Here is a 27,317-nt window from a genome sequence, read left to right as displayed (position 1 = left end):
CCGCGTTGGCTCGTTTCAGTCTTAGAGGCCTTGGAACCCCCCAAAAAGGAGCGGGGAACAGAAAACTGAGATCTATCACCGAAAATGACACCATAGACCAGTGATGGCTGTCATATTTATTTATTTATTTATTTATTTATTCATTCATTCATTCATTCATTCATTCATTTATTAGATTTGTATGCCGCCCCTCTCCGAAGATTCGGGGCGGCTAACAACAATATAAAAAGACAATGTAAACAAATCTAATATTAAAAATAATCTAAAAACCCCAATTTAAAGAACCAATCATACATACAAGCATACCATGTATAAATTCTATAAGCCTAGGGGGAAGGGAAAATTTCAATTCCCCCATGCCTGACGACAGAGGTGGGTTTTAAGGAGCTTGCGAAAGGCAAGGAGGGTGGGGGCAACTCTGATATCTGGGGGGAGCTGGTTCCAGAGGGTCGGGGCCATCACAGAGAAGGCTCTTCTCCTGGGTCCCGCCAATATGCGGAGGTGTGTGAGGGGGACGTCATGCAAGTGGGTGCATACACCCATAATTCAATGCGCCCCTCCCCCATGCATGTGTGCACCCCCCGCTATTGGCATACAACAGCAGAGTGGGTCTGTTTTTCGCCCTCCCCAAGCTGCAGAGGCTTTCTAGGAGCCTGAGAAGGGAGAAAATGGCCTCTTCCCACCAGAGGCCCTCCGGAGGCTGGAAACGGCCCATTTGCCAACTTCCGGTGGATCCGGAAAGACCGGTTTTTGACCTCCCCAGCCTCCAGAGGCTTTTTAGGATGCAGGGGAGGGCAAAAATGGCCTGCACCATCCTCCTGGGGCCCCCCGGAGGCTCAAAACCCTCTCCCAGAGCCTCCACAAGAGCACTTTATTTCTCTCAAAACAGGCCGCTGGAGACTCCAGGGAAAGGAGGGATGTGCGGCCAGGCGAAAATCAGCTGGCCAGAGCTTGCTTGCACATTGGCATTGATCTATGGTAATGGCTCCAGTGCCAGCAGATATAGTTCTAGAACCTATGTGCCATAGGTTCGCCATCACAGCCCTAGATCTACAACCAGCTGATGATAGCCTGGGATCCCAAGAGTAGAGAACTTCCATCCCCTCTCGGTGTGACCGGATGTAGCACAACTGGCAAACCTGGGAAGAATTCACTCTCACCCAAAAGAGAATCCTTTTGGACGCAGTACCCAAATATTTTTAGTTTTTCAACCTCTTGTGGTCAGGCTTTCCTTACAAAATACAGAGTAATGGAGTTGGAAGGGACCTTGGAGATCTTCTAGTCCAGCCTTTTGCTCAAGCAGGAAACTCTATACCAGCGGTCCCCAAACTATGGCCTGTGGGCCGCATGCGGCCTGCTGAGGCCATTTATCCGGCCCGCGAGTGAGTGACACAACACAGTTCCATCTAATTTTCTATGAATAAAATGCGGTATTTTGTTAGTAACTAATATCAATCATCAAAAAAGTTGCAAAAGTTTTTTTTTCTAATTTTGTCATCCAGTTACATTCATTTTCTTTTAATTAAATTCCCTCCTTAATGTTCCTTCAAAAAGTACGCAAATTATATTTCCAACTTATTAACCATTATGCCAAAGTGCTTCCTTCTTTCTTTAAACATTTTTCTATAAGCCAAGAAAACCTACAATGAGATGTTAACAAAAGAAAATTAAAAACAAAACATAAACATATATGAATTTCAGACTTCTTCCCCCCCCCTCTAAATAGTACGTTCCCATTTTGTTTTTTACTTTAAAATAAGGTATGTGCAGTGTGCATAGGGATTTATTCATAGTTTTTTTTAATAGTCCGGCCCTCCAACAGTCCAAGGGACAGTGAACTGGCCCCCTGTGTAAAAAGTTTGGGGACCCCTGCTCTGTACCATTTCAGGCAAATGGTGTCCAGCCTCTTCTTTAAAATTTCCAGGGTTGGAGCATTCGCAACTTCTAGAGTCAGGCCGTTCCACTGATTAATTGCCCCCACCGTTAGGAAATTTCTCCTTATTTCTAAGTTGCTTCTCTCCTTGATTAGTTTCCATCCGTTGATTCTTGTCCTACCTTCTGGTGCTCTAGAGAAGATGACCCTCTCTTCTTTGGGGCAGCCCCACCAGCTCCTCGCTGGCTGATGAACCTCCAGTACAAAGGGCTTCAGGGCTAAAAGCCTCCATTTCCCCATCATTAGGGTGAAACAACCCAGATCTACAAGCAGCTGATCTTTTTAAAAAAGGTTTTGGGGGTTGGGGGGTTGGGGGGGGGAAGCGTGGCAAATATAAACAGTCTGAGCTCCTGTGGTTTGTAAAACTCTGGCAAACCCTTGCAGCAGATCACAGGGCAAATCCAGAACAGATCTACACCTTTCGTAGAGGACAATTTTCAGATACTTAAGTGTTTGTAATGTCAGAGGAAAAAAGTAAAACTTAAAAGCCCAGTTATCAGAGGCAATAATTCATGTTGCTCTTCTGAACATACGCTGAGAGCCTACCCTGTTTCCCCCCAAATAAGACAGCGTCTTATATTAATTTTTGCTCCCAAAGATGTGCTACGTCTTATTTTCGGGAGATGTCTTATTTTTTTTTTCAATGAAGAAGAATTCACATTTATTGCTGAACAAAAAAAAAATGAACATTTATTATATACTGTACAATAGTTGTCATCACAAAACAGCATAACCGAACAAACTGATTTCTTACTACTACTGTACCATTATTTCCATGTATAACATATACTTTCTTCAAATATGTTATATATGTTCTGTTCGGGAATGCCGTGAAACGAAACCTCTCCTACGTCTTACTTTCGGGGGTGACTTATTTTTGGGGAAACAGGGTAGGCACTGTTCTGTCAAGCTCTCTGGTAGAATCCTCCCGAAAATGCACAGATACAATTTCAGACACACACACGTTTGAAAATTCAAAACAATGTTCTTTATAATGAAAATTCACTTAACCTAAGCCCTCTTTTGGTATAGCAAAGAGCACTTGTCTCCAAACAAACTGGTAATTTGTACAAGTCCCTTATCAGTTCTGTGATACTTAGCTTGCAGCTGTGAAGCAATTCACAGTCCTTCTTCTTTCATAAAGTGAAACACACTTTGCTCTGGTTTAGTTTCAAAGCAGGGAAAAATCAGCACACAAAGGTCAAAGTCAGCAAAGCAGTCATGAAACACAACGATCAGATAATCCTCCACAATGGCCAAACCCACAGGCTGCTATTTATAGCAGCCTCACTAATGACCACAGCCCCACCAAACCACAGGTGGCCTCATTTTCTTTGATAATAATCTCTCAGTTGTTGCTGCCTATGCATCGCTCTCCGCATGCGTGGCTGTATCATTAACTCTTGTTCCGAATCCAAGGAGGAGAGAGATAATTGATCTCCTTCTGAGCTGTCTGCCACACTCTCCTCCTCCCTGTCACTCATGTCTTCTTGGTCAGAGGAGCCTTCATCAGCAGATTCCACCGGGAGCAAAACAGGCCTGCGGCATGTGGATGTCTGCCCCACATCCACAGTCCTTGGGGCAGGAGCTGGGCCAGAGCTAACCACAACAGGCACCAGAGACAAACTCCTCGTGTGTCCAATCATACTTGACCAATAAAGAATTCAATTCGAAATTTGATTCCTTCAACTGTGAGGCTGCTACAATGATCAGCAAACCTGTGAGGATCAGGCATGTTCCTTTTTCAGTTGTTAACTTTGAACGTCTGCTAAACAGACAGCCATAACTCGAGGACTACCTGCATAGGTTCACGGCAGGAGCGAAGCTTTTACACATTGCCCGACCGCCAAAACAGGAAGAGGCTGACAGACCGCCAGGAGGGTAGGACTTACCATCATGTTATATTTGTCCTCTGCGTCAACGGATTCGCTTATCGCAATTTTGGCTGAACCCATGAAGTCGTCATAGCTGTGTAACATACAAAAAAAAAGACAGGTATTTTTAACCACAAGGAAACAGCTGTAAACTGTATTTACTTGCCGGGTTATGGAACGTCACAGAACGTTTACACCAAAGGCACGGAACCTCTGCGAAGCCTTGGCAACAACCCATAAATTGCAATTTTTTCTTTTGGCTGGATTGTAATCACACTGAATGGAAACGTAGAGGATTCAAAAACGAGGTTCTTGCTGTGACCCTTCCTATGTTTTGGATTGTTCGAAAGTCCAGCGCGTAATCATAACCCTCGGCGAGCAAAGGGTTCCGAGCCTTTGGTATCCGCCATGCAGTGAATTCAAATTATTCTGCTGTTCTGGGGAGCAGATAATTCCTTCAGACACGACCATACTAATACATGACTTCCGAGCTAGCATTATTGGGGGCCTGAAGCAGATATGTCGAGACAAGCGCAGCTTAATGGTCATTTCGTTTCTTAAAAGATTTTGCAGGCTACCTTATGGAAAACCCCAAGTAATTTTACAGGGAACCTTTGGAAAACATTTACTGGATCGCTTTTATTCTTAGAGAAATAACATGTTCTGCAACCCAACAAGACCGACACAGACTTCAGAGGAGAATCAGAACTGCAGAAAACACAATGGCTGCCCAACTGCCTTCCACGGAGGACCTGTATACTGCACGAGTCAAAAAGAGGGTCGTGAAAATATTTACTGACCCCTCACACACCATCCCTCAAAACGTCGCTACAGAGCACTGCACACCTAGACATTTAGACACAAGGAGAGTTTTTTCCCAAATGCCATCACTCTGCTAAACAAATAATTCCCTCAACACTGTCAAACTATTTACCAAGTCTGCACTACTATTACTACTGGGTTTTTTTCCTAATCATTCCTATCACCCATCTCCTCCCACTTATGACTGTATGACTGTAACTTGTTGCTTGTATCCTTACAATTTATATTTATTATTATTATTAATAATAATAATAATTATTATTATTATTATTATTAATTAGATTTGTATGCCGCCCCTCTCCAAAGACTCGGGGCGGCTCAAAACAACGATAAAAACAATATTATGCTGGCACAAATCTAATATTAAAAAAAAAAAACTAAAAACCCTATCATAATTAAAAACCAAACAGCACATACATACCAAACATAAATTATAATAAGCCTGGGGGAAAGGTGTCTCAAATCCCCCATGCCTGGCGGTATAGGTGGGTCTTAAGTAGTTTACGGAAGACAAGGAGGGTGCGAGCAGTTCTAATCTCCGGGGGGAGTTGATTCCAGAGGGCCGGGGCCACCACAGAGAAGGCTCTTCCCCTGGGGCCCGCCAGACGTCATTGTTTAGTCGACGGGACCCGGAGAAGGCCAACTCTGTGGGACCTTATCGGCCGCGGGGATTCGTGCAGTAGCAGGTGGTTCCGGAGGTACTCTGGTCCAATGCCATATAGGGCTTTAAAGGTCATGACCAACACTTTGAATTGTGACCAGAAACTGATCGGCAGTTTCCTGGTTGCTTATCTGTACCCTTGTGACAATCATTAAGTGTCGTACATGATGATTCTTGACAAATGTATATTTTCTTTTATATACACTGAGAGCATATGCACCAAAGGCAAATTCCTTGTGTGTCCAATCACATTTGACCAATAAAATTCCATTCTATTCTGTTTCTATTCCTATCTTCATTTTGCAACAAGCAACAGCCATTAAACATTTAAAATACTTTCTGCCGTATCTTAATAAAAAGCAGCAATGCAAAAAAATTGGTCATTTTCCCGACAAAACTTCACTGTGTGAATCCTACAAACGAATTAACATTAACGCAAATCAAAGTAGATAAGCAATACAGTCAGTTTGTTCTACAAACAATAAAGCGAAAATTTGCCACATTTAAAATAGGTGCAATCGTGAAGCAACAGTACACAACCAAATTACGAATGGCCTGAAAAGTGTCCTTGAAATGGGCTCAGTAATTAAGCATCTTTATAAAAGAAGTGAAACAACAGAGAACATGGTCTATCAATTCAATGGTCCCATTCCTTTCACACATCCTAAGGAGACATATTTAAAACTCCACATGGAGTTTAAGTCTCCTTAGGATGTGGCAAAAGAACGTCGAGGTCTTCAAACTTGACCACTTTTAAGATTTGTGGACTTGCTGCTTGGAGAATTCTGGGAGTTCGAAATCCACAAGCCTTAAAGTTGACAATTTTGAAGACCTCCGACTTAAGTCTACATTAAGCTCTTCCAAAGTTGGAAGTCTTGTTACTTGATTCGTGTCTTCCTTGCCAGCCTTCGAGAAGGAAGTTGGCTTACTCAAGAGTCCATCTCTAGGAAGGGCAGTGGGCTTTAGTGGCTATCCAAAAGCCAACAGTGTTGACAGTATCTATTCAGCAGAAGAACGCACTATGCAAAAATTAACGATAACTGCAGTTTCTTTTCTGCTAGAGTGATCTTCTCTGACACAAAGTCCTCAACCCAAGACAAAAAAGCACGAACCCACAGGGGAAACTGTCATTCTAACAAGGAGAGAAAAATTCACCCCCCTCTGATCGCTTCTGGCTTCTTGGCAAAGAACCAGATGGTATTTGGGAACAGATTCTACAACAGATGAGCTTAAAAGGCACATTGTACCAAAGGCGGCTTTGTATTTATTATTCTAGTTAACGGTGGAATAACATAAATTTCCCATTGTTGATTCTAGATGAGTTTAAAACAATATTTTCTTTTTCTCGCGGCGTATGATTTTAGAAGGAAACGTTCAACGTGTCGGAAGAGGTGAATATCCTGGTTGGTGTTGGTTTTTTTATCATTAAGTACATTATTTGACTTCTGAGCAGAAATGACATCGGGAACTTCATTTTTAATTCATGAAAAAAGCAGCTGCGCAATACTTTTAACCATATTCTTTTTATTTGTATTAATCTTGCTTTTATTTTGCCATTTCAATGACCTTAAGCCTCAGTGGGATTTTCCCATTCCACAAATGAAATTTACCCTATTCTAAGACTCAGCATTTATTGTTTATTCCAGAATTTTGCAGTAATATAATACAACAAGCCAATACATTGTTGAGACTGTTTTATTTATGTTGGTTTACATTCTGGGGGGGAAAAAACCTCTATAAAACGCAACCATCTATATCTGTTTTATGTCAGCATAAGAAAAATTTGCAAAACTCTTAACTGCAACTAAAACGAGGCTATACAATAACAAATCTATGTATGAGTGGCTGATCTGTTTGGCTTACCACAGCTTCCTTTCTACCTTCCCAAACGTGAGCTGCTTAGCTTTGCTCTTTTTCGATGCCAAAACAAAATCAAATGCTCTGTTTGCTCAATTGTTTATTCGCTTGCAAATATGTTTCTACTGGTGTGGCAACCAAGCTGAAACGCAACCCTTAAAACCTGTTTCCCCTTAGCTCAAAAGCCTTCGCTTGCTGGAAATACGTCTACTCTACCTCACATCCAATCAGAGAACCAGATCACAGGCAATGTCAGAGACTATTTGAACTCAAATACAAGACTTGAAGTCTTTTAAACCAAAAACCACTCCATTGCATAAGCAATCGCCAATTCTGAGGGCAGCTCAAGATGTTGTGTAGACTAGACAAAAAAGCAGAATTACCGTACTTTTTGGAGTATAAGACGCACTGTTTTCCTTCCTAAAAGAGGCTAATAGTTTGGGTGCATCTTATACTCTGAATGTAGCTAGGGTTTTTTCCCCCCCAACACTAACTAGCTGCTTAACAATCTTCCAAGCTCTTACCTTGCAAGCTCTTTTATTGTTACTCTCTGCAAAGAATGTTTTCCAAGCCTTAAGTCTTTGCAGATTTTTTTTTCATTGCTCTAACTTGCTCCGAATAAATTTCTTTCTGGCCCTAACCAGATGCTAACGGTGTTCCCAGCTCTTACCAGCTTGCAAGCTCTTTCACTGTTACTCTCTGCAAAGAATGTCTTCCAAGCCTTAAGTCTTTGCAGGGTTTTTTTTCATTGCTCTAACTTGCTCTGAATAAATTTCTTTCCGGCCCTAACCAGATGCTAACGGTGTTCCCAGCTCTTACCAGCTTGCAAGCTCTTTCACTGTTACTCTCTGCAAAGAAAGTTTTCCAAGCCCTATGTTTTTTTTCCATTGCTCCAAATGTTTCTTTCCAGCCCATACCAGGTGCTAACAATGTTCCCAGCTCTTACTGGCTTGCAAGCTCTTTCATAGTTACTCTCTCAGAATAAGATTTTCTTTAAAACCCTTAACCAGGGGATAAAATTATGTGCTGAAGCTGACCAGACTAAGGACGCTGGCCAGATGAATACCTGGTAAGCAGATTCTTTTCCCTATTTTCCTCCCCCAAAACTAAGGTACGTCTTATACTTCGAAAAATACGGTAATGGAAGCATCTTAGAAACATAGAAGACAGACGGCAGAAAAAGACCTCATGGTCCATCCAGTCTGCCCTTATACTATTTCCTGTATTTTATCTTACAATGGATATATGTTTATCCCAGGCAGGTTTAAATTCAGTGACTGTGGATTTATCTACCACGTCTGCTGGAAGTTTGTTCCAAGGATCTACTACTCTTTCAGTAAAATAATATTTTCTCACGTTGCTTTTGACCTTTCCCCCAACTAACTTCAGATTGTGTCCCCTTGTTCTTGTGTTCACTTTCCTATTAAAAACACTTCCCTCCTGGACCTTATTTAACCCTTTAACATATTTAAATGTTTCGATCATGTCCCCCCTTTTCCTTCTGTCCTCCAGACTAGCATCAAGCCAATTGCAAAACAGGCATCAGGTCCCTCACCACTGAAGAACAGATTTAAGGTCTTAGGAAAAGATGCGACATAAGCCAGTTTACAATCCATGGCATCTCTGATGTTCTATTCAGGGACAAGGACTCAAGAGTTCAATCCTGAATTGTGGAATTTCTCTGTTCTTGGAATTTACGCTCTGCCCTGGGACAGATCGGACCCATGCTTATAAAATGTATAGCTGCAAATCAGGCCCAAAGACCCTCCCAGAGGGGGAAGGACAAGGACTCTAACCACGGTCAACATTTCCAGGATGGGGAGGGCTTCATCCACTGCTTTGTCATAATTTCTCCTTCAGTCAAAGAGGACAAACACCCAAAAATGCACCGGATGAGAAAAATACCACTATATAGGTAGTCCTTAACTGACAACCGTTCATTTAGTGAACGTTCGAAGTTACAGCGGCACGGAGAAAAGGGACTTACGACCGTGTTTTCCCATAGTCACGTGATCCAAACCGATCCGACCCACGTTTATGACGGTTCCAGGTCATGCGATCTGCTTTTGTGACTTTCTGACAAGCAAAGTCGGGGGGGGGGGGCAGCTTCATTTCTCACGTTCCTAACTTAACAGCAGAATGAATTCGCTTAACAACCACAGTCATAAAACAGGGGGGGAAATCCACCAAACATATGTTTTGCTGAGTAATAGATACAGCTCAATTTTTCTTTCAAGTCAAGGACCTGCCGACAAGCAAAAAATCAATGAAGGAAACCCAGATTCACTTAATGACCATCTGGCTAACTTTATAGCTGCAGTGATTCACTTAACAACCACAGCAAGGAAGGTTGTAAAATGAGGCCAAACTTAATAACTGTCTCGCTTAGCAACAGGAATTTAGGGCCAAACTTAACAACTGTCTTGCTTAGCAACAGGAATTTAGGGCCAAACTTAACAACTGTCTCGCTTAGCAACAGGAATTTAGGGCAAAGCTTAACAACTGTCTCACTTAGCAACAGGAATTTAGGGCAAAGCTTAACAACTGTCTCGCTTAGCAACAGGAATTTAGGGCAAAGCTTAACAACTATCTCACTTAGCAACAGGAATTTAGGGCCAAACTTAACAACTGTCTCGCTTAGCAACAGGAATTTAGGGCAAAACTTAACAACTGTCTCACTTAGCAACAGGAATTTAGGGCAAAGCTTAACAACTGTCTCGCTTAGCAACAGGAATTTAGGGCAAAGCTTAACAACTATCTCACTTAGCAACAGGAATTTAGGGCAAAGCTTAACAACTATCTCACTTAGCAACAGGAATTTAGGGCAAAACTTAACAACTATCTCACTTAGCAACGGGAATTTAGGGCCAAACTTAACAACTGTCTCACTTAGCAGTGGAAATTTAGGTCTCAACAGTGTTTGTACATCAAGGAGTACCTGTATGACAGTTTTTGACAGTCAAAACGCTCCTGGTTTTTGAAGAGGCAATGGCCACAGGATGACCTTCTAGGAATGCCCCACTCCTCCCCAAATGTCCTCCCAAACACCAGGTGGGGCATGACCATAGAGAGAGACAACCATGCAGGGATATTTATGTGGAGAGCTGGGGAAGATGGCAAAAGGCAGGGGAAAGGCGCCTGTGGCCATGGCCAAAACATGCAGGGAGCAGGGAGGGCGGGTGGGAGAAGCCGGAAGGGTTGGGGTGGGGGGCAGAGCAAAGCTGGCTAAAGGGGGACAGTGCCGTGCAGCAGGATGGCCGATTCTGCCCCAGTGACGCCACCACAAGAAGCGCACAGACGCGGAGAGTGCTACACCAATGTCCAGTTACTCTAAGGAGAAAAAGATGCTCTTCGTACCATGAACAGGTAAAGTTATGTCCTGTTAATTGGGACTTTTATTCCTGATAAACTGTGCAGCCACTTTGGGGGGGAAAAGAAAAGAGAACATTACACAGGGTGAAAACGTTCAGCAGTTAAAAGACACACACCCTCCCTCGGGGGAAGAACTGGGACAAGTTTGGAAAGCACCGTTTTGAGGTTGGGAGGATCAATAGGGGTCCCTTGACCCGAAAGAGGCTTTTTTTTTGGCCATCGGGATCCACCAGGCTTACCACAGTTGACCAAGGCTTCAAACATCCGACGTTTCTTGAAGGTTTACAGCACGGGTGTCAAACTCAAGGCCCAAGGGTTGGATCTGGTTTGAGAGGGGGGTGGGGGCTGGAAACTGCAAAGGACCTGCCCCGCGGTGCCTCTGCTAGCAAAAACGGAGCTCGAGGGGGCTACCAGAGCTCCATTTTTGGTGGCAGGAGGCTGTGAAAGCCAAAACCCAAGCACTCTCGGTTGTTAGAATAAAACGCCATCCCATCGTAGGCTTGGGGTTCATGTACGCAGCGTAAAACCTCCACCACTCTCCTGTACCTTTTCCCTGCAGGGACGACTGGCAGAACTGGGGAGAAAATATTTTCCAGTTTCATTACTGATTTTCCACTGGGGGCGGGGGGGATTCTTGTCAATTTCACCCTGTTGATGCAGCCAGGAGGGAGAATCCTGGCCAGGTTTGGACTGGAAGCTCTCCATGGTCCAAAGTTGGATTTGAAACTTCTCTGGGGCTTCCAAACAGGACAAAAGTCAAGGGGGAGAAGGGGGGGAGGAGGCGGAAGCAGCCTGCAATGCCTGCAATGGTGCAGCTTGCAATTCCTGCAGAAAGTGGGGGCCCCACACACAGAAAGAGCCCATAAGCTCCTCCATGGGCCCATTGCTCCTGCCTGATGCTTTCCAGGACCCTGACCCTCCTCCCACTCTGGACACACACACACTCCTTTATTTGTGTGTGTGTGTGTGTGTGTGTGTGTGTGTGTGTGTGTGTGTATAAAATACATATATATACATATATATATATAGATCAAAAATTTACTCCTTTATTTGTTTTATATCTATATCTGATTGTTTTATATATTATACATCTATATCTATATGTCTATATATATCTATATATATTTTTCCTTTATTCAATACACACATACACACACCCTTTCCCCCCCAATTTCCCCCCCCCCCCCCATCAGGCTTTTTGAGTGCAGGGCAGGACATAAGCCCAGGCCAAGCGCTTTTTTCAGGGTCCAAAAAAGTATCAGATAGGGTCTTATTTTCTGGAAAACAAGGAAGGGAGGAAAGGAGGGAGGAGGTAGATGGATAGTTGGATGGAGATAGACAGACAGACAGAGAAAGATGGATAGATAGCTGTTTCCCACAAAATGAGACCTTCCCTGATGATAAGCCCAGTCGGGCTTTTAAGTGCATGGCAATAAGGCCAAGCACTTATTTCAGGGTTCAAAAAAACTATAAACATTATTTTCAGGGAAACGTGGAAGGGAAGAAGGAAGCAAGGAAGGAAGGAGATACATGGATAGTTGGATGGAGATAGAGAGAGAGACCCTGTTTCCCCACAAATAAGACCCCCCCCCCTGATAATAAGCCCAATCAGGCTTTTGAGTGCACGGCAATAAGGCCAAGCGCTTATTGCAGGGTTCCAAAAAATATAAGGCTGGGTCTTGTTTTCAGGGAAACACGGTACACACACACATTTATTTATATATATCTATATCAGTATCCTTTATTCGATACACGGGCGCACATATGCATGAATACATACATAGATATATAAAACGAATAAGGAGGCCAGCTGAGACCCCTCTTGGCGATAAGGAGACGACCCCCTCCAGGGTGCTCCCTCCCCTTTCTGTGCAGCCCCTTCCCTCACAGGGAGCGGGGCAGCTCTTCGGGGTCCTTTCACACGTGCAAGAGGACACGCGTGTCAAGGGCCGTGCGAGGGGGGGGGCAGGCCGGGGCTGCGAGCGAGCGAGAGGAGGGCTGAGAGGGAGACCCTGCGGGCGGAGGAGGAGGGGGTCCGGTTTGGTTGCCCTGGAGAAATGGCCGCCATCTTGCCGGCCGGGCCCGCCGCCGCCGCCGCCCGACTTACACTCGCCGCCGCGCAGCGCCGTTCCGCCTGCGTGCGTCCCGCCGCTGTGACGTCATCTCGCCCCGCCGGTAGCCCGGTGTCGCGACGAAGAGGAAAAGAAACAACAACAAAAGCCTCTCGGAAGAGGCGGTAGCCCGGCTTTGGGGGGGAGCGGGCGCCACCGAGCATGCGCGGTTACCTCCCGCGCGTGCTCGCCAGCGCCTCCCGAAGCCGGCGGGGCCTGAGGGCTTGCCTTTCCTGACGCCGAGCCGCAGATGCGCATGCACCGCCCGGTCCCGAGGATGCTCAGTCCCAGAAGCTGAAGCCACCTGCCCTTAGTTATGCCCACTCTGGAGGAGAAGGCTGAAGGGGGCGGGACTCAGTGGGATGTCCGTCTGCCTCTTTCCCTCAACAGTTTTGGACTTCATTTCCCATCAGCCCCAATCAGCCTAGTCAATAGCTAGTGAACATGGGGCTTGTAGTCCAAAATTTCCAAAGACCCCTTTTCCTCCCCAAAAAGTCATTCCTGCTTGCTGAGTTTGGTAGGAAATTAAAATTCACCCCAAAGGATGCTTCACTGGTCTGGAAAAAGAAAAGTTAACAACTTTTTCAGATGTTTCAGACTTCAACTCCCAGAATTCTGCCAGCAACATCCCCACCGAGCAATCCGGGGGGTCGCTCTGCACATTTTAAGGGGCCAAGCTGAAAAAACCCAACTGCTTTAGGCTGAAAAGCAAATTCAGTAGAATTGGGCTGGAATTGGGCGATCCGGAACCCCCACAAGCCCCCTCAAGGGGTGGAGGAGTCCCAGGACCACCAAGAGAAGGGTCCCCAAACTTGGCCACTTTAAGACTTGTGGACTTCAACTCTGGAGAATTCTGGGAGTTGAAGTCCACAAGTCTTAAAGTAGCCAAGTTTGAAGACCTCTGATAAGAGGGACCCCCAAAAAACCCACCCACCGGGATGCATGGCACTTGAGGGGGGGGGGTTTCCAAGGCTCCTGCACCTCCTGCATTGAAGGGAGAAGGGGGGGGGGGTTCTGGTCCTTCTTGCAATCGCTTCCACTTGGACTTTTTCCTCCCGAGACCAGGAGGGACCCCCTGCAAAAAAAAAACCCCCCACCCATCCTTGGCTGCAGAGCACCCAAGGCGATGGGAAAGGAGGGGGGGGGGGGAGAGAACCTTCCAAGGGCTCCTGCAGCTCCTACTTGGGGGGAGAGGGAGCAGCCGGGAGGTGTGTGTGATTCTACTTCTTGCACATTGCAATTCCACTCGGGCTCTGCCACCCACCCGCATGCGGGGTACCCCAGGGATGGAGGGGGTGTTTTTCCTCCAAGGCTCCTGCAAGTTGCAAACCCATTGGACCCCTTTTTCTTGCAATCACCCCCACCCTGGACTCCCCTCCCCTGAAATAAAGCCCCCACCCACCTGCAGGGCTGCAGAAGCAGGCAAGAGGATGGAGCCTCCGAGGGTCCTGCACCCTCCTGCACCCCGCAAAGGCCCGGGAGGGGGGTCCCTGGCCTACCCCCGCCCAGCAGAGCCCCCGCGCGGCCGGGGCGTTTGCAACCGCCGAAGCGGCCCCTCGTGCGGAGCCGCTGCAGCTGCCGGGACGGTTCGGGGAGGAGACTCGGGGAACGGCCGGCCCGGCTGCTCTGCGCCCGCCTCCTCCCCCTCCGCTGCAGCCATGGAGGCGCCGCCGCTGCTCGGGCTGCTGGTGCTGGTGCTGGCCGGCCTTGGACCCGGCTTGGCCGAGCACCGGCCCGACTACGACCGCGAAGCGCTGCTGGGCGGCCAGGTAGGACACCCGAGCCCATCCTCCGCCGCCTGCACGAGGGGGGAAGAGGAGGGGGCGCAAGGAGCCCCGTGGGGGAAGGGTTGCAGACAGGGAGACCCCCGGAAGGAGGGGAGGTTAAGGCAGCCCCCCTGCAATTGGGGTGGAGGGAGGACAGGGTTTTTTGGGGGGGCCTTTTGGAAGGTTGGGGTGGGAACAGGCTGGTGGCAGGGAGGGGAGGGGGGCTTCCTACTAAAATAATTGGGTGGGTAGAGGGGTGGAGAGAGAGAGAAGGAAAGGGAGAAAAAGAGAGAAGGGAGAAGAGAGAAAGAGAAAAAGAGAGAAGGGAGAAGAGAGAGAGGGAAAGAGAAAAAGAGAGAAGGGAGAGACAGAAGAGAGAGGGGGAAAGAGAAAGAAAAAGGGAGAAAAAGAGAGAGCAACAGAAAGAAAAAGAGAGGAGGAAAGAGAAAAAGAGCATCAGAGAGAAATAAAAGGAGAGAAGAAAAGAAAAAGAGAGGGAGGAGAAGAGAGAGAGAGAGTAACAAAGAAAAAGGGAGGGAGGGAGAGACAGGAGAGAGAGAGAAAGAGAAAAAAAGAAAAAAGGAGAGAAAGAGAGAAAGAAAAAGCGAGAAGGAAAGAGAAAAAAAAAGAGAACAAGAAAGGGAGAAGAGAGCGACAGAAAAAGAGAAGAGGAAAAAATAAAAAGGAAGAAGAAGCGACAGAGTCACAAAGAAAGAGAGAAAGGAGAGAGAGAGAAAACCTTCCTCAATTACGGCTCATTTGCGTCCTCTGTCCCCCAAAAAGGATGAAGTGGAAGAATTTTCCAAGCTGAGCCCTGAGGAGCAGCAGAAGCGCCTGAAAGTGATCATAAACAAGATCGACGTAGATCAGGACGGATTCCTCACCGAAGGTACTTTTGATGGGACCTCTGGCTAAGCCCAGCCACGGCCTGCCTGCTTTATCTGGCATCGCGGGAATTTGGAGCCCCCACTACAGTAATAATAATAATAATAATAATAATAATAATAATAATAATAATAATTATTATTATTATTATTATTATTATTATTATTATTATTATTTATTAGATTTGGCCCTGGGGTTTCAGGGGAAAAACCCACCCATATAATGCATTCACTTAATGACCGCCATACTCACGTATCAACTACCACGAAACTGGTTTGAAATTGGAGGCGATGGTGGTAGTCACATGGTGACCTACTTCATAACCGCTATGGCTTATCATAAATCCAGCCTCAATGATGGTCATAGGTTGAGGACTAACAGTAGCAATGTAAATGGTCAATTCTCAACAGCCAGTTTGGTCTAGTGGTGAAGGCTGGGAGACGGGGAGTTCTAGTCCCGCCTTAGGCATGAAAGCTGGCTAAGTGACTTTGGGCCAATCACCAGGAAACGGGGAGTTCTAGTCCCGCTTTAGGCATAAATGTCACATAGGTGACTTTGGCCCAATCACCAGGAGACGGAGTTCTAGTCCCGCCTTAGGCATGAATGTCAGCTGGGTGACTTTGGGCCAATCACCAGGAGACAGGGAGTTCTAGTCCCGCCTTAGGCATGAATGTCAGCTGGGTGACTTTGGGCCAATCACCAGGAGACGGGGAGTTCTAGTCCCGCCTTAGGCATGAATGTCAGCTGGGTGACTTTGGGCCAATCACCGGGAGGCGGGGAGTTATAGTCCCGCCTTAGGCATGAATGTCAGCTGGGTGACTTTGGGCCAATCATCAGGAGGCGGGGAGTTCTAGGCATTAAAGGTGACTCGGGGTTCAGTCCTGCGACGCCTCTTAGGAAGATGGGGAAAGCTTGCAGGCGCCATCCGTTTTCGGTGTGGGTGGGTGTCCTTTGCCAAGGGGTTGAAGGTCCCCCGCCAGGCTAACTGGGCTGACTCTTCCCAGCTGAGCTGAGCTCCTGGATCCACCACTCCTTCAAGAACTACGTCATCCAAGACGCCAAGCAGCAGTTCCAGCACTATGACAAAGACGGCGACGGGAAGGTCTCTTGGGAGGAGTACAACATCCAGATGTACGACCGGGTCATTGACTTCGAAGAGGACACCACGCTGGACGATGCCGAAGAAGAATCCTTCCGGCAGGTGAACGGTCTCACAGGAGCTACCAAAACATGGGATGGCTCCATTTCATCTTGAATTCTTTCCTGGAGCTGAGAGTGTGAGGGACGTGGTTGAAAAGTTAACAATATTTCTGCTTATGGGACTTACTCTACATTTTGGGGAAGCATAAAAAAGTTTATTGGGTTAGAAAGACCTTCCTTCCTTTCTCTCTTTGTCCCTCCCTTCCAACTAAACCTCCTTCCTTCCTTCCCTTTCTCTCTTTCTTTCTCCCTCCCTACCAACTAAACCTCCTTCCTCCCTTACTTACCTCCCTCCTTCTTCCCTTTCTCTCTGTCTTTCTCCCACCCTTCCAACTAAACTTCCTTCCTTGCTTCCTTCCAACTAAACTTCCTTCCTCTTTCTCCCTTCCAACTAAACTTCCTTCCTTCCTTCCTTCCTTTCTTCCTCTCTTTCTCCCTTCCAACTAAACTTCCTTCCTTCTTTCCTTCCTTCCTTCCTTCCTTCCTCTCTTTCTCCCTTCCAACTAAACTTCCTTCCTTCCTCTTTCTCCCTTCCAACTAAACTTCCTTCCTTCTTTCCTTCCTTCCTTCCTTCCTTTCTCTCTTTCTCCCTTCCTTCCAACTAAACCTCCTTCCTTCCTTCCCTTTCTCTCTTTCTTTCTCCCTCCCTCCCAACTAAACTTATTCCTTCCTTCCTTCCTTCCTTCTTCCCTACACTGGAGGTTTTCAAGAACAGATTCGACAAGCGTTTGACCGTAACAATGTAGAGTTTCCTTCTTTAGGTGGGATGGACTACAAGGCCTTCAAGGTCCCTTCTAATTCTGTTATTCGATTAGTTTTGTTATGAAACCGGGTCTGAAATGTTGACGGTCCCCTTCAGAAAGGGGGCTATAACTCTAGTGTAAATTTTAAGAAAACCTTGATTTCTTAATCAATTTTTTTGTTAGAAAGGGAAGCGAATGGGCCTCTTAGGAGTTGCAGCCTTGGTAGGTGGGCTGGGTGGACTTGGTCAAAGGCCAAGGAGCTGCAGGGAGGAAGAGGAAGAGAGGGACCCAATGGCCTGCAAGTCACATATTTCATGCACGTCTCCTTCCCAAAGCTCCATTTGAAGGACAAGAAGAGGTTCGAAAAGGCGAATAAGGACGGCGATTCGGTGTTGGATTTCGAAGAATTTGTCGCGTTTGAACACCCGGAAGAGGCCGACTATATGAAGGCAAGTCTTGAAAGGAGAGAAGGGCTTTAAAAACAGGGCTGCAGGAATGGACCGGTTTTTACAAGTCACTTTTATTTGGTTTATCAGAATATAAAGTCCGAAATGTACCAAAAAAATGATAATGGAAATATAAAGGGGGAAAGAGAAAAAAAATCAGGCCAGAGGGGAAAAGATGTGGTAGTAACTTAAGATCTCATCGTTTTACTGTTATACTATATTATATTATATTATAATATTATATTATATTATATTATATTATATTATATTATATTATATTATATTATATTATATTATATTATATTATATTATATTATATTATATTATATTATATTATATATTATATTATATTATATACTATTTTATATATATGTTTTCGTAGATTTTATGTATATATATATATGTAGATTGTTTTACCCGAACTCAGAACAATCTACATACATATACCCGTGAAAATCTACGAAAACATATATATAAAAAAGTGTTCGCCTTAACCCAGGGCCATTTCCAAGGCAGTTAATTTTATTGATAGCTGACAATTCTATCTGTATGTGTCACATGTTTTTTTTTGCTGAATTTGAAAATTAAGGGAGACTAGGATACATCTATTTCGGCCTTATTTTGGCCTCATCAGCTAGCCATACCCACTGGGACTTGAACCTGCAACCTTTGCCTTGTAAGGCAGAGAATTATCCTCTAGGCTACAGTATCCAATCCCTATATATATATATATATGTCACATGTTTTTGCTGAATTTGAAAATTAAGGGAGACTAGGATAGATAGATATATTTGTTTTTGTAGGTACAAAGCTGAAGGGATCAGATCCTGTGGCCTAGAGGTTAATTCTCTGCCTTACAAGGCAGAAGCTGCAGGATCAAATCCCAGTAAGGGTACGGCTGGCTGACGAGGCCAAAACTTGGCCAAAATTGTCTCCCTTAATTTTAAAAATTCAGCAAAAAAACATGTGACACATACAGAATATAGTTTGTCAGCTATGAACAAATTAACTGCCTTGGAAATGGCCCTGGGTTGGGCTGAGAAGGAATCTATGATGTTCCTTCAATATACCAGGGTGACCAAACTTCCAGCAGACGTGGTAGATAAATCCACAGTAACTGAATTTAAACATGCCTGGGTTAAACATAGATCCATCCTAGATAAAATACAGGAAATAGTATAAGGGCAGACTAGATGGACCAGGAGGTGTTTCTATGTTTCTATATACATGCATACAAACTGTATATACATATATGTAAATTGCAATGATCTGTAAGTCTCCAAACTTGGCAGCTTTAATACTCCTGGACTTAAACTTCAATATGGCTGGCAGGGGAATTCTGGGAGTTGAAGTCCACAACCCTTCAAAGTCGCCACGTTTGCAGCCTCCCGGTCCCGAGAGTCCCGTGCTTTGTGGGCAGAGCCGCTAAGACAGGCCACTTCTGACCTTTTCGATGGTTCCTCTCTCCCGCCAGGAGTTTGTCATCCAGGAATCCTTGGAAGAACATGACAAAGACGGGGACGGATTGATCAGCCTCGGAGAGTTCCTTGGTGACTACCGAAGAGATCCAAGTGAGTCGGCCGGCCATTCCTGCTCAGCCCACGGTCTTCAAGAACCATGAATGGTTTGGAAGAGGGAAAGGTTCTCCTAAGGCAGTGATGGCGAGCCTTTTTTCCCTCGGGTGCGGAGTGTGCATGTACACTATCGTGCATGCGCGAGTGGCCACACTCATAATTCAATGCCTGGGGAGGGCGAAAACAGCTTCCCCTACCTCCCGGAGGTGTCCTGAAGACCGGAAATGGCCTGTTTCCCAACTTCTTGTGGGCCCAGTAGGCTTGTGTTTCACCCTCCTCAGGCTCCAAAGGCTTCCCTCGAGATGGGGAAGGGTAAAAACGCTCTCTCCCATCCCCCGGAGAGTCTCTGGAAGCCAAAAATGCCCTCCCAGGGCCTCTGTGCAAGCCAAAAATCAGCTGGCCGGCACACACATGCACGTTGGAGCTGAGTTAGGTCCACGTCTCAGCCGACCAGGAAGGACGTCTTCGTGACGTCAAAGCTCCGCCCATAGAATTCCCTATTGGGATTCCCCACCTCCGTTTGAGCCTCCAGATCGGCCAAAAACGCCACTGCCGATTGCAAAAACAGCGCTCCACTGGGTGGTGCCGCCTGGCTGTAACCTTCGGAAACAGCCGGGTGCTTCTTGGCGGCCTCCGGAACCTGAACCCGAACCCGAACTTTTGCCGAACTTCCGGAACTTTCCCCTTGCACGCATTAATCACTTTTACATTGTTTCCTATGAGAAACATTGTTTCGTCTTATGAACTGTTCACCTTACGAACCTCCTCCCGGAACCAATGAAGTTCGTAAGATGAGGTATTACTGTATTTTATACGTTGTGAGTTGTCCCGAGTCCTCGTAGAGGGGAGTCATAGAAATCCAATTAATAATAATAATAATAATAATAATAATAATAATAATAGTATAAATCCAAGTGCTATTGCTATATGGGTTTCCCATCCTGCACCCAAGGCGAAAGGCGCATTTCAATGGGATTTTTCTCCCAAAAAAACAGCCCGTTGAAACGAGGTGTTTGCACCAATTGCGACATTCCTTTTCAGACGCCAAAGAAGATCCGGAATGGATTGTGGTGGAAGAAGACCGCTTTAAAAACGATTACGACAAGGATAAGGACGGGAAGCTGAACCCCAAAGAGCTGGTGACTTGGGTGATGCCCAACAATGAAGGCCTTGCCCAGGAAGAGGTAAGAGGGTTATCCGTTTAGGGCAGGGGTCCTCGCAACTTTTAAGACTTGTGGACTTCAACTCCCAGAATTCTCCAGCAAGCGCATGCTGGCTGAGGAATTCTGGGAGTTGAAGTCCACAGGTCTTAAAATGGTCAAGGTTGGATGCTGGCTGAGGAATTCTGGGAGTTGAAGTCCACAGGTCTTAAAATGGCCAAGGTTGGATGCTGGCTGAGGAATTCTGGGAGTTGAAGTCCACAGGTCTTAAAATGGCCAAGGTTGGATGCTGGCTGAGGAATTCTGGGAGTTGAAGTCCACAGGTCTTAAAATGGCCAAGGTTGGATGCTGGCTGAGGAATTCTGGGAGTTGAAGTCCACAGGTCTTAAAATGGTCAAGGTTGGATGCTGGCTGAGGAATTCTGGGAGTTGAAGTCCACAGGTCTTAAAATGGTCAAGGTTGGATGCTGGCTGAGGAATTCTGGGAGTTGAAGTCCACAGGTCTTAAAATGGCCAAGGTTGGATGCTGGCTGAGGAATTCTGGGAGTTGAAGTCCACAGGTCTTAAAATGGCGAAGGTTGGATGCTGGCTGAGGAATTCTGGGAATTGAAGTCCACAGGTCTTAAAATGGCCAAGGTTGGATGCTGGCTGAGGAATTCTGGGAGTTGAAGTCCACAGGTCTTAAAATGGCCAAGGTTGGATGCTGGCTGAGGAATTCTGGGAATTGAAGTCCACAGGTCTTAAAATGGCCAAGGTTGGATGCTGGCTGAGGAATTCTGGGAGTTGAAGTCCACAGGTCTTAAAATCGTCAAGGTTGGATGCTGGCTGAGGAATTCTGGGAGTTGAAGTCCACAGGTCTTAAAGAGGCCAAGGTTGGATGCTGGCTGAGGAATTCTGGGAGTTGAAGTCCACAGGTCTTAAAATGGCCAAGGTTGGAGACCCCTGGTCGAAGTTAATACAGCTAAGTAGTTCCATATTCAACCCAATTGGTGCTTGTCAATTTATTTTCTAGGCTGTTCACCTTCTGAACGAGATGGACTTGAATGGAGACCGCAAACTTTCCGCTGACGAAATCCTTGAAAATCAAGATCTGTTTCTCAACAGCGAAGCCACCGATTACGGCCGACAGCTGCACGACAAAAGTTTTTATCACGAAGAGCTTTAATTTCCAAAAGATGCTTCGCCTTCCTTTCAAAATTGGATCCCCCGCACCCACCCACCCTTGTTGGTCAGCTTTAAAAAAAAAATAAGGCCAGTTGGGCAGCGATTTTACGTTGCTAACATTCCCTGTACGTTGCCAGTATTACTTTGGTGGTCTAATTTAAAAAATAAATAGGAGAAGAACAGAGATCCTTAATGCTCAGATTTCAATACTGCTTTTTGAAACGTACTTGAAAATAACCAGGATGTTTGACTGCAAAATAGCTGTAGTTTTGGTGAGATTTTTTTATTATTATTTTAGGAAACGGAAAATGCAGGTGTAGCTGTCTGCTGTTAATAGTTTTTCTATCCTATTTTGTATATTACAAAATTCAGGAGGATGAAGTGTTGCATACGAGGTTTCTGTGCGTATTCACTGGTTTTGACGGTAGACGATAAGGAAATATTTTCGCATTTGGAAAATACTCTATTTACTTGGATTAAAATGTTCAAACACCGCCTGCCCCTTTGTGCTGTTTCTTTGTATGAATCTCTTTAAAAATGCATTATATCTAACTCAGCTTCTTAAAAAGAAGAATGCGTCAAACCAGGATATATAAAAGAGAATCCTTCTTTCTACCCTCCCTCCTTCCCTCATTCTCTCCTTCCTTCTTTCCATCCTTCTTCCTTTCTTCCCTCATTCTCTCTCCTTTCCTTCTTTCCATCCTCCTTCCTTTCTTCATTCTGTCTCCTTTCTTTCCTTCCTTCCTTCTTTCTTTCCATCCTCCTTCCTTCCTTTCCTCATTCTGTCTCCTTTCCTTCCTTCCTTACTTTCTTCCTTCTTTCCATCCTCCTTCATTCCTTTCTTCCGTCATTCCCTCCTTTCCTTCTTTCCTTCTTTCCATCCTTCTTCCTTTCTTCCCTCATTCTGTCTCCTTTCCTTCCTTCCTTCCTTCTTTCCATCCTCCTTCCTTTCTTCATTCTGTCTCCTCTCTTTCTTTCCTTCCTTTCTTACTTCTTTCCATCCTCCTTCCTTCCTTTCTTCCCTCATTCTGTCTCCTTTCCTTCCATCTTTCCTCCCTTCCTTCCTTCTTTCCATCCTCCTTCCTTTCTTCCTCCATTCTGTCTCCTTTCCTTCCTTCCTTCCTTTCTTACTTCTTTCCATCCTTCTTCCTTTCTTCCCTCATTCTGTCTCCTTCTTTCCTTTCTTACCTCAGTCTGTCTCCTTCCTTTTTCCTTCTCTCCCTCCCCAGCTCCCATCCCCACTTCTCCCCCTCCCCCTTCCTGCATGTCCTTATTTTTATCTTCTTCATAATTCAATCTTACTTCATACTTCAAGTAACTGGCAAGCAAACTCTTATTAAAAGGAAGGCTTTTCATCTGCGGGTGAACAAATCCTCCCATTTGCATACAGCTGTAGTGGGGGGGGGAGAAACACCCCCCCAGCCCAGTTCCTCATTCCAGGGGACGCTGGCAGAAAAGCTGCCCCCCTGCCCCCCATCTTGGTTCACGGCTGAATAGAGCCATTGATTTTGCCTGGAATCCCCCCAGCGCCCAAGTTTTGAATGGTCCGTCTGGTCAAACGGCCCTTTTTCTCTCTCTCTTAAAAACTCCCTGCCTCTTCCCCCCTCCCTACCAGCAGGTGCAATTTCGCTTTTTCATATATTTTTTTTAAATTTACATTTGAAATGTTGTGACAGGTAGTTGTCAACTTAACATCAACAGCTCCTTTAGTTCGAAGCTGCAACGTCCCTGGAAAAATGTGGTTTATGATCCTTTTTCCCCCACGGTTAATGACTGTTGTAGCTTTCCACCGCAGCCACGCAATCCAAAATTCATGATGCTTAGCAAACTGACCCGCATTTACGACGGAGCTTGCAATGTCCCAGGATTCCACCTTGGTAGGATGGAACGCGGAGTCAACCTTCCTTCCTTCCTTCCTTCCTTCCTTCCTTCCTTCCTTCCTTCCTTCCTTCCTTCCTTCCTTCCTTCCTCTCTCTCTATCCATCCATCCATCCATCCATCATCTATGTCTCTATCTATGTCTCTATCTATCTATCTATCTATCTATCTATCTATATCTAATCTATCATCTATCTATCATCTATCCATCCATCCACCCACCTACCTACCCACCTACCTACCTATCTATCTTTTCAAACTTCTAGGCCGCCTTTGTAGATTCAGGCCAGCTTACAACATAGAAGTAAATGCAAAGCAACAGATAGGAAATCCAAACTTGGCTCTAACTAATCCTAAAACTTAAAAACCCAATTACAAATATTATAAAATTCAACTAACTAATTGTAAAACCCAACACATTAAACCCTTCAGCCACAACCATCCATACTATTTGGCTGGAGCAAGATGGAAGTGCTCAACAATCTCAGGCCTGCCGGCAAAGGTATGTTTTTAAAACCTTCCAAAAGGCCAGGAGAGTAGGCGCATTGTGGATCTCTGGGGGGGGGGGGGGGTTGATTCCAAAGGGCCGGAGCCACCACAGAGAAGGCCCTTCCCCTAGGGCCTGCCAACCTTGAGCCGGTGGCGAGATTTGAACTGCTGAACTACAGCTAGCAGTTAGCTGAAGTAGCCTGCAGTGCTGCACTCTAACTACTGCACCACCCCAGCTCTTGTCCTCAGCCCTGCATTTTTCTAAAATAATAATAATTTTAAAAAAGGTCTCTCCATACCCACAAAGCCATTCCTTTCTCTCTCATTACAGATTCACGGGTTTCCTCTGCTTAGCAATCATTCTTTTAGCGTTCAAAGTTCCGACAGTCCTGGAAAAAAGAGACTTGCAACCCGTTGGTTCTCGCACTTACAACCGTCATAGCATTCCCACACAGTCGTGTGATCCAAATTGAGACCCTTGGCAAACCCGCCGGTCTTTCCCACGTACCCTGTCGTAACTTGAAGCGGTCACAAGTCAAGGCCCACCTAGAAAACGTTGTTTAGATGATCTGGTCTTGCAAATAATCCGTATTTTTGGAGTTGAATCTGCGCCATTAAATATTGACACCTAGAAGGAGACCGCAACATAGTCACTCCATTTCCCCGGCATAGTAAGGGCCACCCTGAGTCATTATGCAGATAAACGTCTCTACGTCTGCTAGCAACTTACCCATTTCGTAACTCCCCCTTTACTTCCTGCCACAGAGGAAATGCACCCGTTTTACTTTCACACTTTGTTCTTCCTAACCGAACCGTAATTCTCTCCCCTGTTTTGCGGACCCAGCAGCGGACCACAAGCGATCTGGCACCAACGCAGGAGCCGAAATTCATATGCTGCCCTTCATGCTTAGTTGCAGTTGCCGCAAAACGGTGCCACAGGCAGCGCATAACGGAAAGGTGCACATTGCAGCCCGGCCCAGATGTGAGCTGTGCGTTTCCTTCGCTCGACGGAGGCGGCAAATAAATTCTTCTGCTCGTGCATCCAATTCTGAGTTGGTCGCTCTACCCTTCTGCGCCTCTCTCCCGTAGACACAAATCCACGGAGTCCACGGGAGAGGGGCGGCATATAAGTCCAATAAATAAATAAATGCAAAAGGTTTTCACCACACAGCCCATGCACACCTGTGGTCCACGAGGCACGTCCAACCTTTCAGGATTCTGTCCCTGGAATTCCTCCACCTGCCGTCCAAAATCACCTCCCGTTTGCCTCCTGGAGCGTTAGCTAACAACCGGTTGAGAGGAAGTGTCTCGCTTGCACCCAGAGGATGGCGACAACGTCTGTGCTTCCCCACGTTTGTGAAAGGCGCACACTGCTTGGTCCAGAAGTGAAAGGAGTTTGACATCAGCCCCAGAGAGGTGGGGCAAGAGGAAGAGAGAGCTTTGAGGTTTGGGGTGTGCGTTTGGCTTTCAGTAGCAAGTGGCCTGGCTCAGCTTCCTTAAAACCATCCCCGAGAAGCCGAGTGTGTGTTCGTACATGCACAGACACACAAACACACACAGCAGCCGACTCCAGGGTGCCTCTATCCCACAGCTTCGCCCAACGAATCCAACCGGTCGCAGATGACGCACCTGCAGTTTAAAGATGCCTTCTGGGTAAGTGCCAACAAATTTGCGTTCTGGCTTCGGGTCTAGTGTAACTTGGCAAACAGCTGGCCCAGTTCTTTGTACGGGAGATTTCTGGAGGGGATGTTGTGGTTATTTAGGGCAAATTTCAAAGAACAACCACCCAAAACCTCCAATCACCACGTTTAAAGAAAGGAAGACGGCGTTAAGCACGGGAAAAAAATCTCTTCTCCCCCTCCCCTCTTCCTTAGCTTTCTTTTTCGTGCCTGTTATTGCTTGATTTCTCCCTGGCAAAAAAAGACTGGTTTTATATCCCTCCGAAAGTTGATCTTGTTTGGTTTTTTTGTCTACAGCAGTGTTTCCCAAACTTGGCTACTTGAAGATATCTGGACTTCAACTCCCAGAATTCCCCAGCCAGCGAATGCTGGCTGGGGAATTCTGGGAGTTGAAGTCCAGATATCTTCAAGTGGCCAAGGTTGGGAAACACTGGTCTACACAGTACAACTGGAATTCTGTCTATGTACAAAAAAATGCTAGGGCAGACCCAGAGGTTTAGCTCAACCATGAGGCGAGTGGTTTATGCAAAATGCAAGGCTATGATGCAAATGTTGCCCCACAACAACCTTGGCGCTCGGGCCTCACCCCTGTGTGGTTGCAAAACTTCTGGGTGGTTGTAAGACTTAAGAGGGGAAGGGATTTGTGGAAAGGGGTTTTTCTCTTGGGGTTCTTCTCCAGCTGTTGGGCGCTGGGCACCATCTAATTTCTGGACCTGAGAAAGATCCTTGAAGTTGCATTTATGAGTCTTTGTGCCCGGCTGCTGGGTTTTTCAAAGGGGAGTCGGTCTACACATTGACGATATCTAGAAACTTCCGCCAAAGTGCAAGATGCAAAGGAGATTGAGAAGGTTTAGTTGCAGCAATGTTGAACTTTCGGTGTTGGATCTCGGGATTTTTTTGGTCTGCATGAACCTGTAAAGACTCACCTTCACAGCTGAGGTTCTTTGGTTGTTTCCAAATGTAAAATAATTCACTTGGGGAAAAGTAATCCTCAATCTGAGTATTGTATTGGCAGTTCTGTGTTAGCAAAAACTTCAGAAGAGAAGGATTTAGGGGTTGTGATTTCTGACAGTCTCCAAATGGGTGGGCAGTGCAGTCAGGCGGTAGGGAAAGCAAGTAGGATGCTTGGCTGCATAGCTAGAGGTATAACAAGCAGGAAGAGGGAGATTGTGATCCCCTTATATAGAGCGCTGGTGAGACCACATTTGGAATACTGTGTTCAGTTCTGGAGACCTCACCTACAAAAAGATATTGACAAAATTGAACGGGTCCAAAGACGGGCTACAAGAATGGTGGAAGGTCTTAAGCCTAAAATGTATCAGGAAAGACTTAATGAACTCAATCTGTAGAGTCTGGAGGACAGAAGGAAAAGGGGGGACATGATCGAAACATTTAAATATGTTAAAGGTTTAAATAAGGTTCAGGAGGGAAGTGTTTTTAATAGGAAAGTGAACCCAAGAACAAGGGGACACAATCTGAAGTTAGTTGGGGGAAAGATCAAAAGCAACGTGAGAAAATATTATTTCACTGAAAGAGTAGTAGATCCTTGGAACAAACTTCCAGCAGACGTGGTTGGTAAATCCACAGTAACTGAATTTAAACATGCCTGGGATAAACATATATCCATTGTAAGATAAAATACAGGAAATAGTTTAAGGGCAGACTAGATGGACCATGAAGTCTCTTTCTGCCGTCAGTCTTCTA

General features: G+C 45.8%; 3 protein-coding genes across 3 annotated transcripts in view; 2 read left to right on the top strand and 1 right to left on the bottom strand.

Moving 5' to 3' along the window:
- The window catches only part of SCAPER (S-phase cyclin A associated protein in the ER), a 120,554-nt gene extending 107,728 nt beyond the window's left edge, over positions 1 to 12,826 (bottom strand). The window contains exons 1-2 of the mRNA XM_070762292.1: positions 12,627 to 12,826; positions 3,826 to 3,901 (exon numbers count right to left, since the gene is read on the bottom strand). Coding sequence (XP_070618393.1) covers positions 3,826 to 3,901; positions 12,627 to 12,682 — 132 coding nt within the window. The 5' untranslated portion in view covers positions 12,683 to 12,826. The remainder of the gene's footprint in view (positions 1 to 3,825; positions 3,902 to 12,626) is intronic.
- Positions 12,827 to 13,630: 804 nt separating this feature from the next.
- On the top strand, positions 13,631 to 22,061 carry RCN2 (reticulocalbin 2). The gene is made up of 7 exons (XM_070763250.1): positions 13,631 to 14,399; positions 15,180 to 15,285; positions 16,286 to 16,482; positions 17,560 to 17,673; positions 19,145 to 19,241; positions 20,286 to 20,428; positions 21,416 to 22,061. The coding sequence occupies exons 1-7, from the start codon at positions 13,899 to 13,901 to the stop codon at positions 21,566 to 21,568; spliced, it is 1,311 nt and encodes a 436-aa protein (XP_070619351.1). The 5' UTR covers positions 13,631 to 13,898; the 3' UTR covers positions 21,569 to 22,061.
- A 3,388-nt stretch (positions 22,062 to 25,449) lies between these two features.
- PSTPIP1 (proline-serine-threonine phosphatase interacting protein 1) overlaps positions 25,450 to 27,317 on the top strand; it is a 32,993-nt gene continuing 31,125 nt past the window's right edge. Inside the window, exon 1 of the mRNA XM_070762291.1 lies at positions 25,450 to 25,587. Within this exon, the coding sequence (XP_070618392.1) occupies positions 25,555 to 25,587 (33 nt within the window). The 5' untranslated portion in view covers positions 25,450 to 25,554. The remainder of the gene's footprint in view (positions 25,588 to 27,317) is intronic.

The sequence above is a fragment of the Erythrolamprus reginae genome, chromosome 10 (assembly GCF_031021105.1).
Source record: "Erythrolamprus reginae isolate rEryReg1 chromosome 10, rEryReg1.hap1, whole genome shotgun sequence".
Lineage (NCBI taxonomy): Eukaryota > Metazoa > Chordata > Lepidosauria > Squamata > Dipsadidae > Erythrolamprus > Erythrolamprus reginae.
The sequence above is the reverse complement of the archived record's forward strand: the minus strand, read 5'-3'. Positions and strand labels throughout refer to the sequence as shown.

Excerpts from the sequence above, each read along its gene's own strand:
- RCN2 (XM_070763250.1), top strand. The coding sequence starts at position 13,899 with ATGCGGGGTACCCCAGGGATGGAGGGGGTGTTTTTCCTCCAAGGCTCC. Across the intron at positions 15,286-16,285 it reads GGACGGATTCCTCACCGAAG|CTGAGCTGAGCTCCTGGATC; the intron begins GTACTTTTGATG and ends GACTCTTCCCAG. Across the intron at positions 19,242-20,285 it reads TGACTACCGAAGAGATCCAA|ACGCCAAAGAAGATCCGGAA; the intron begins GTGAGTCGGCCG and ends ATTCCTTTTCAG.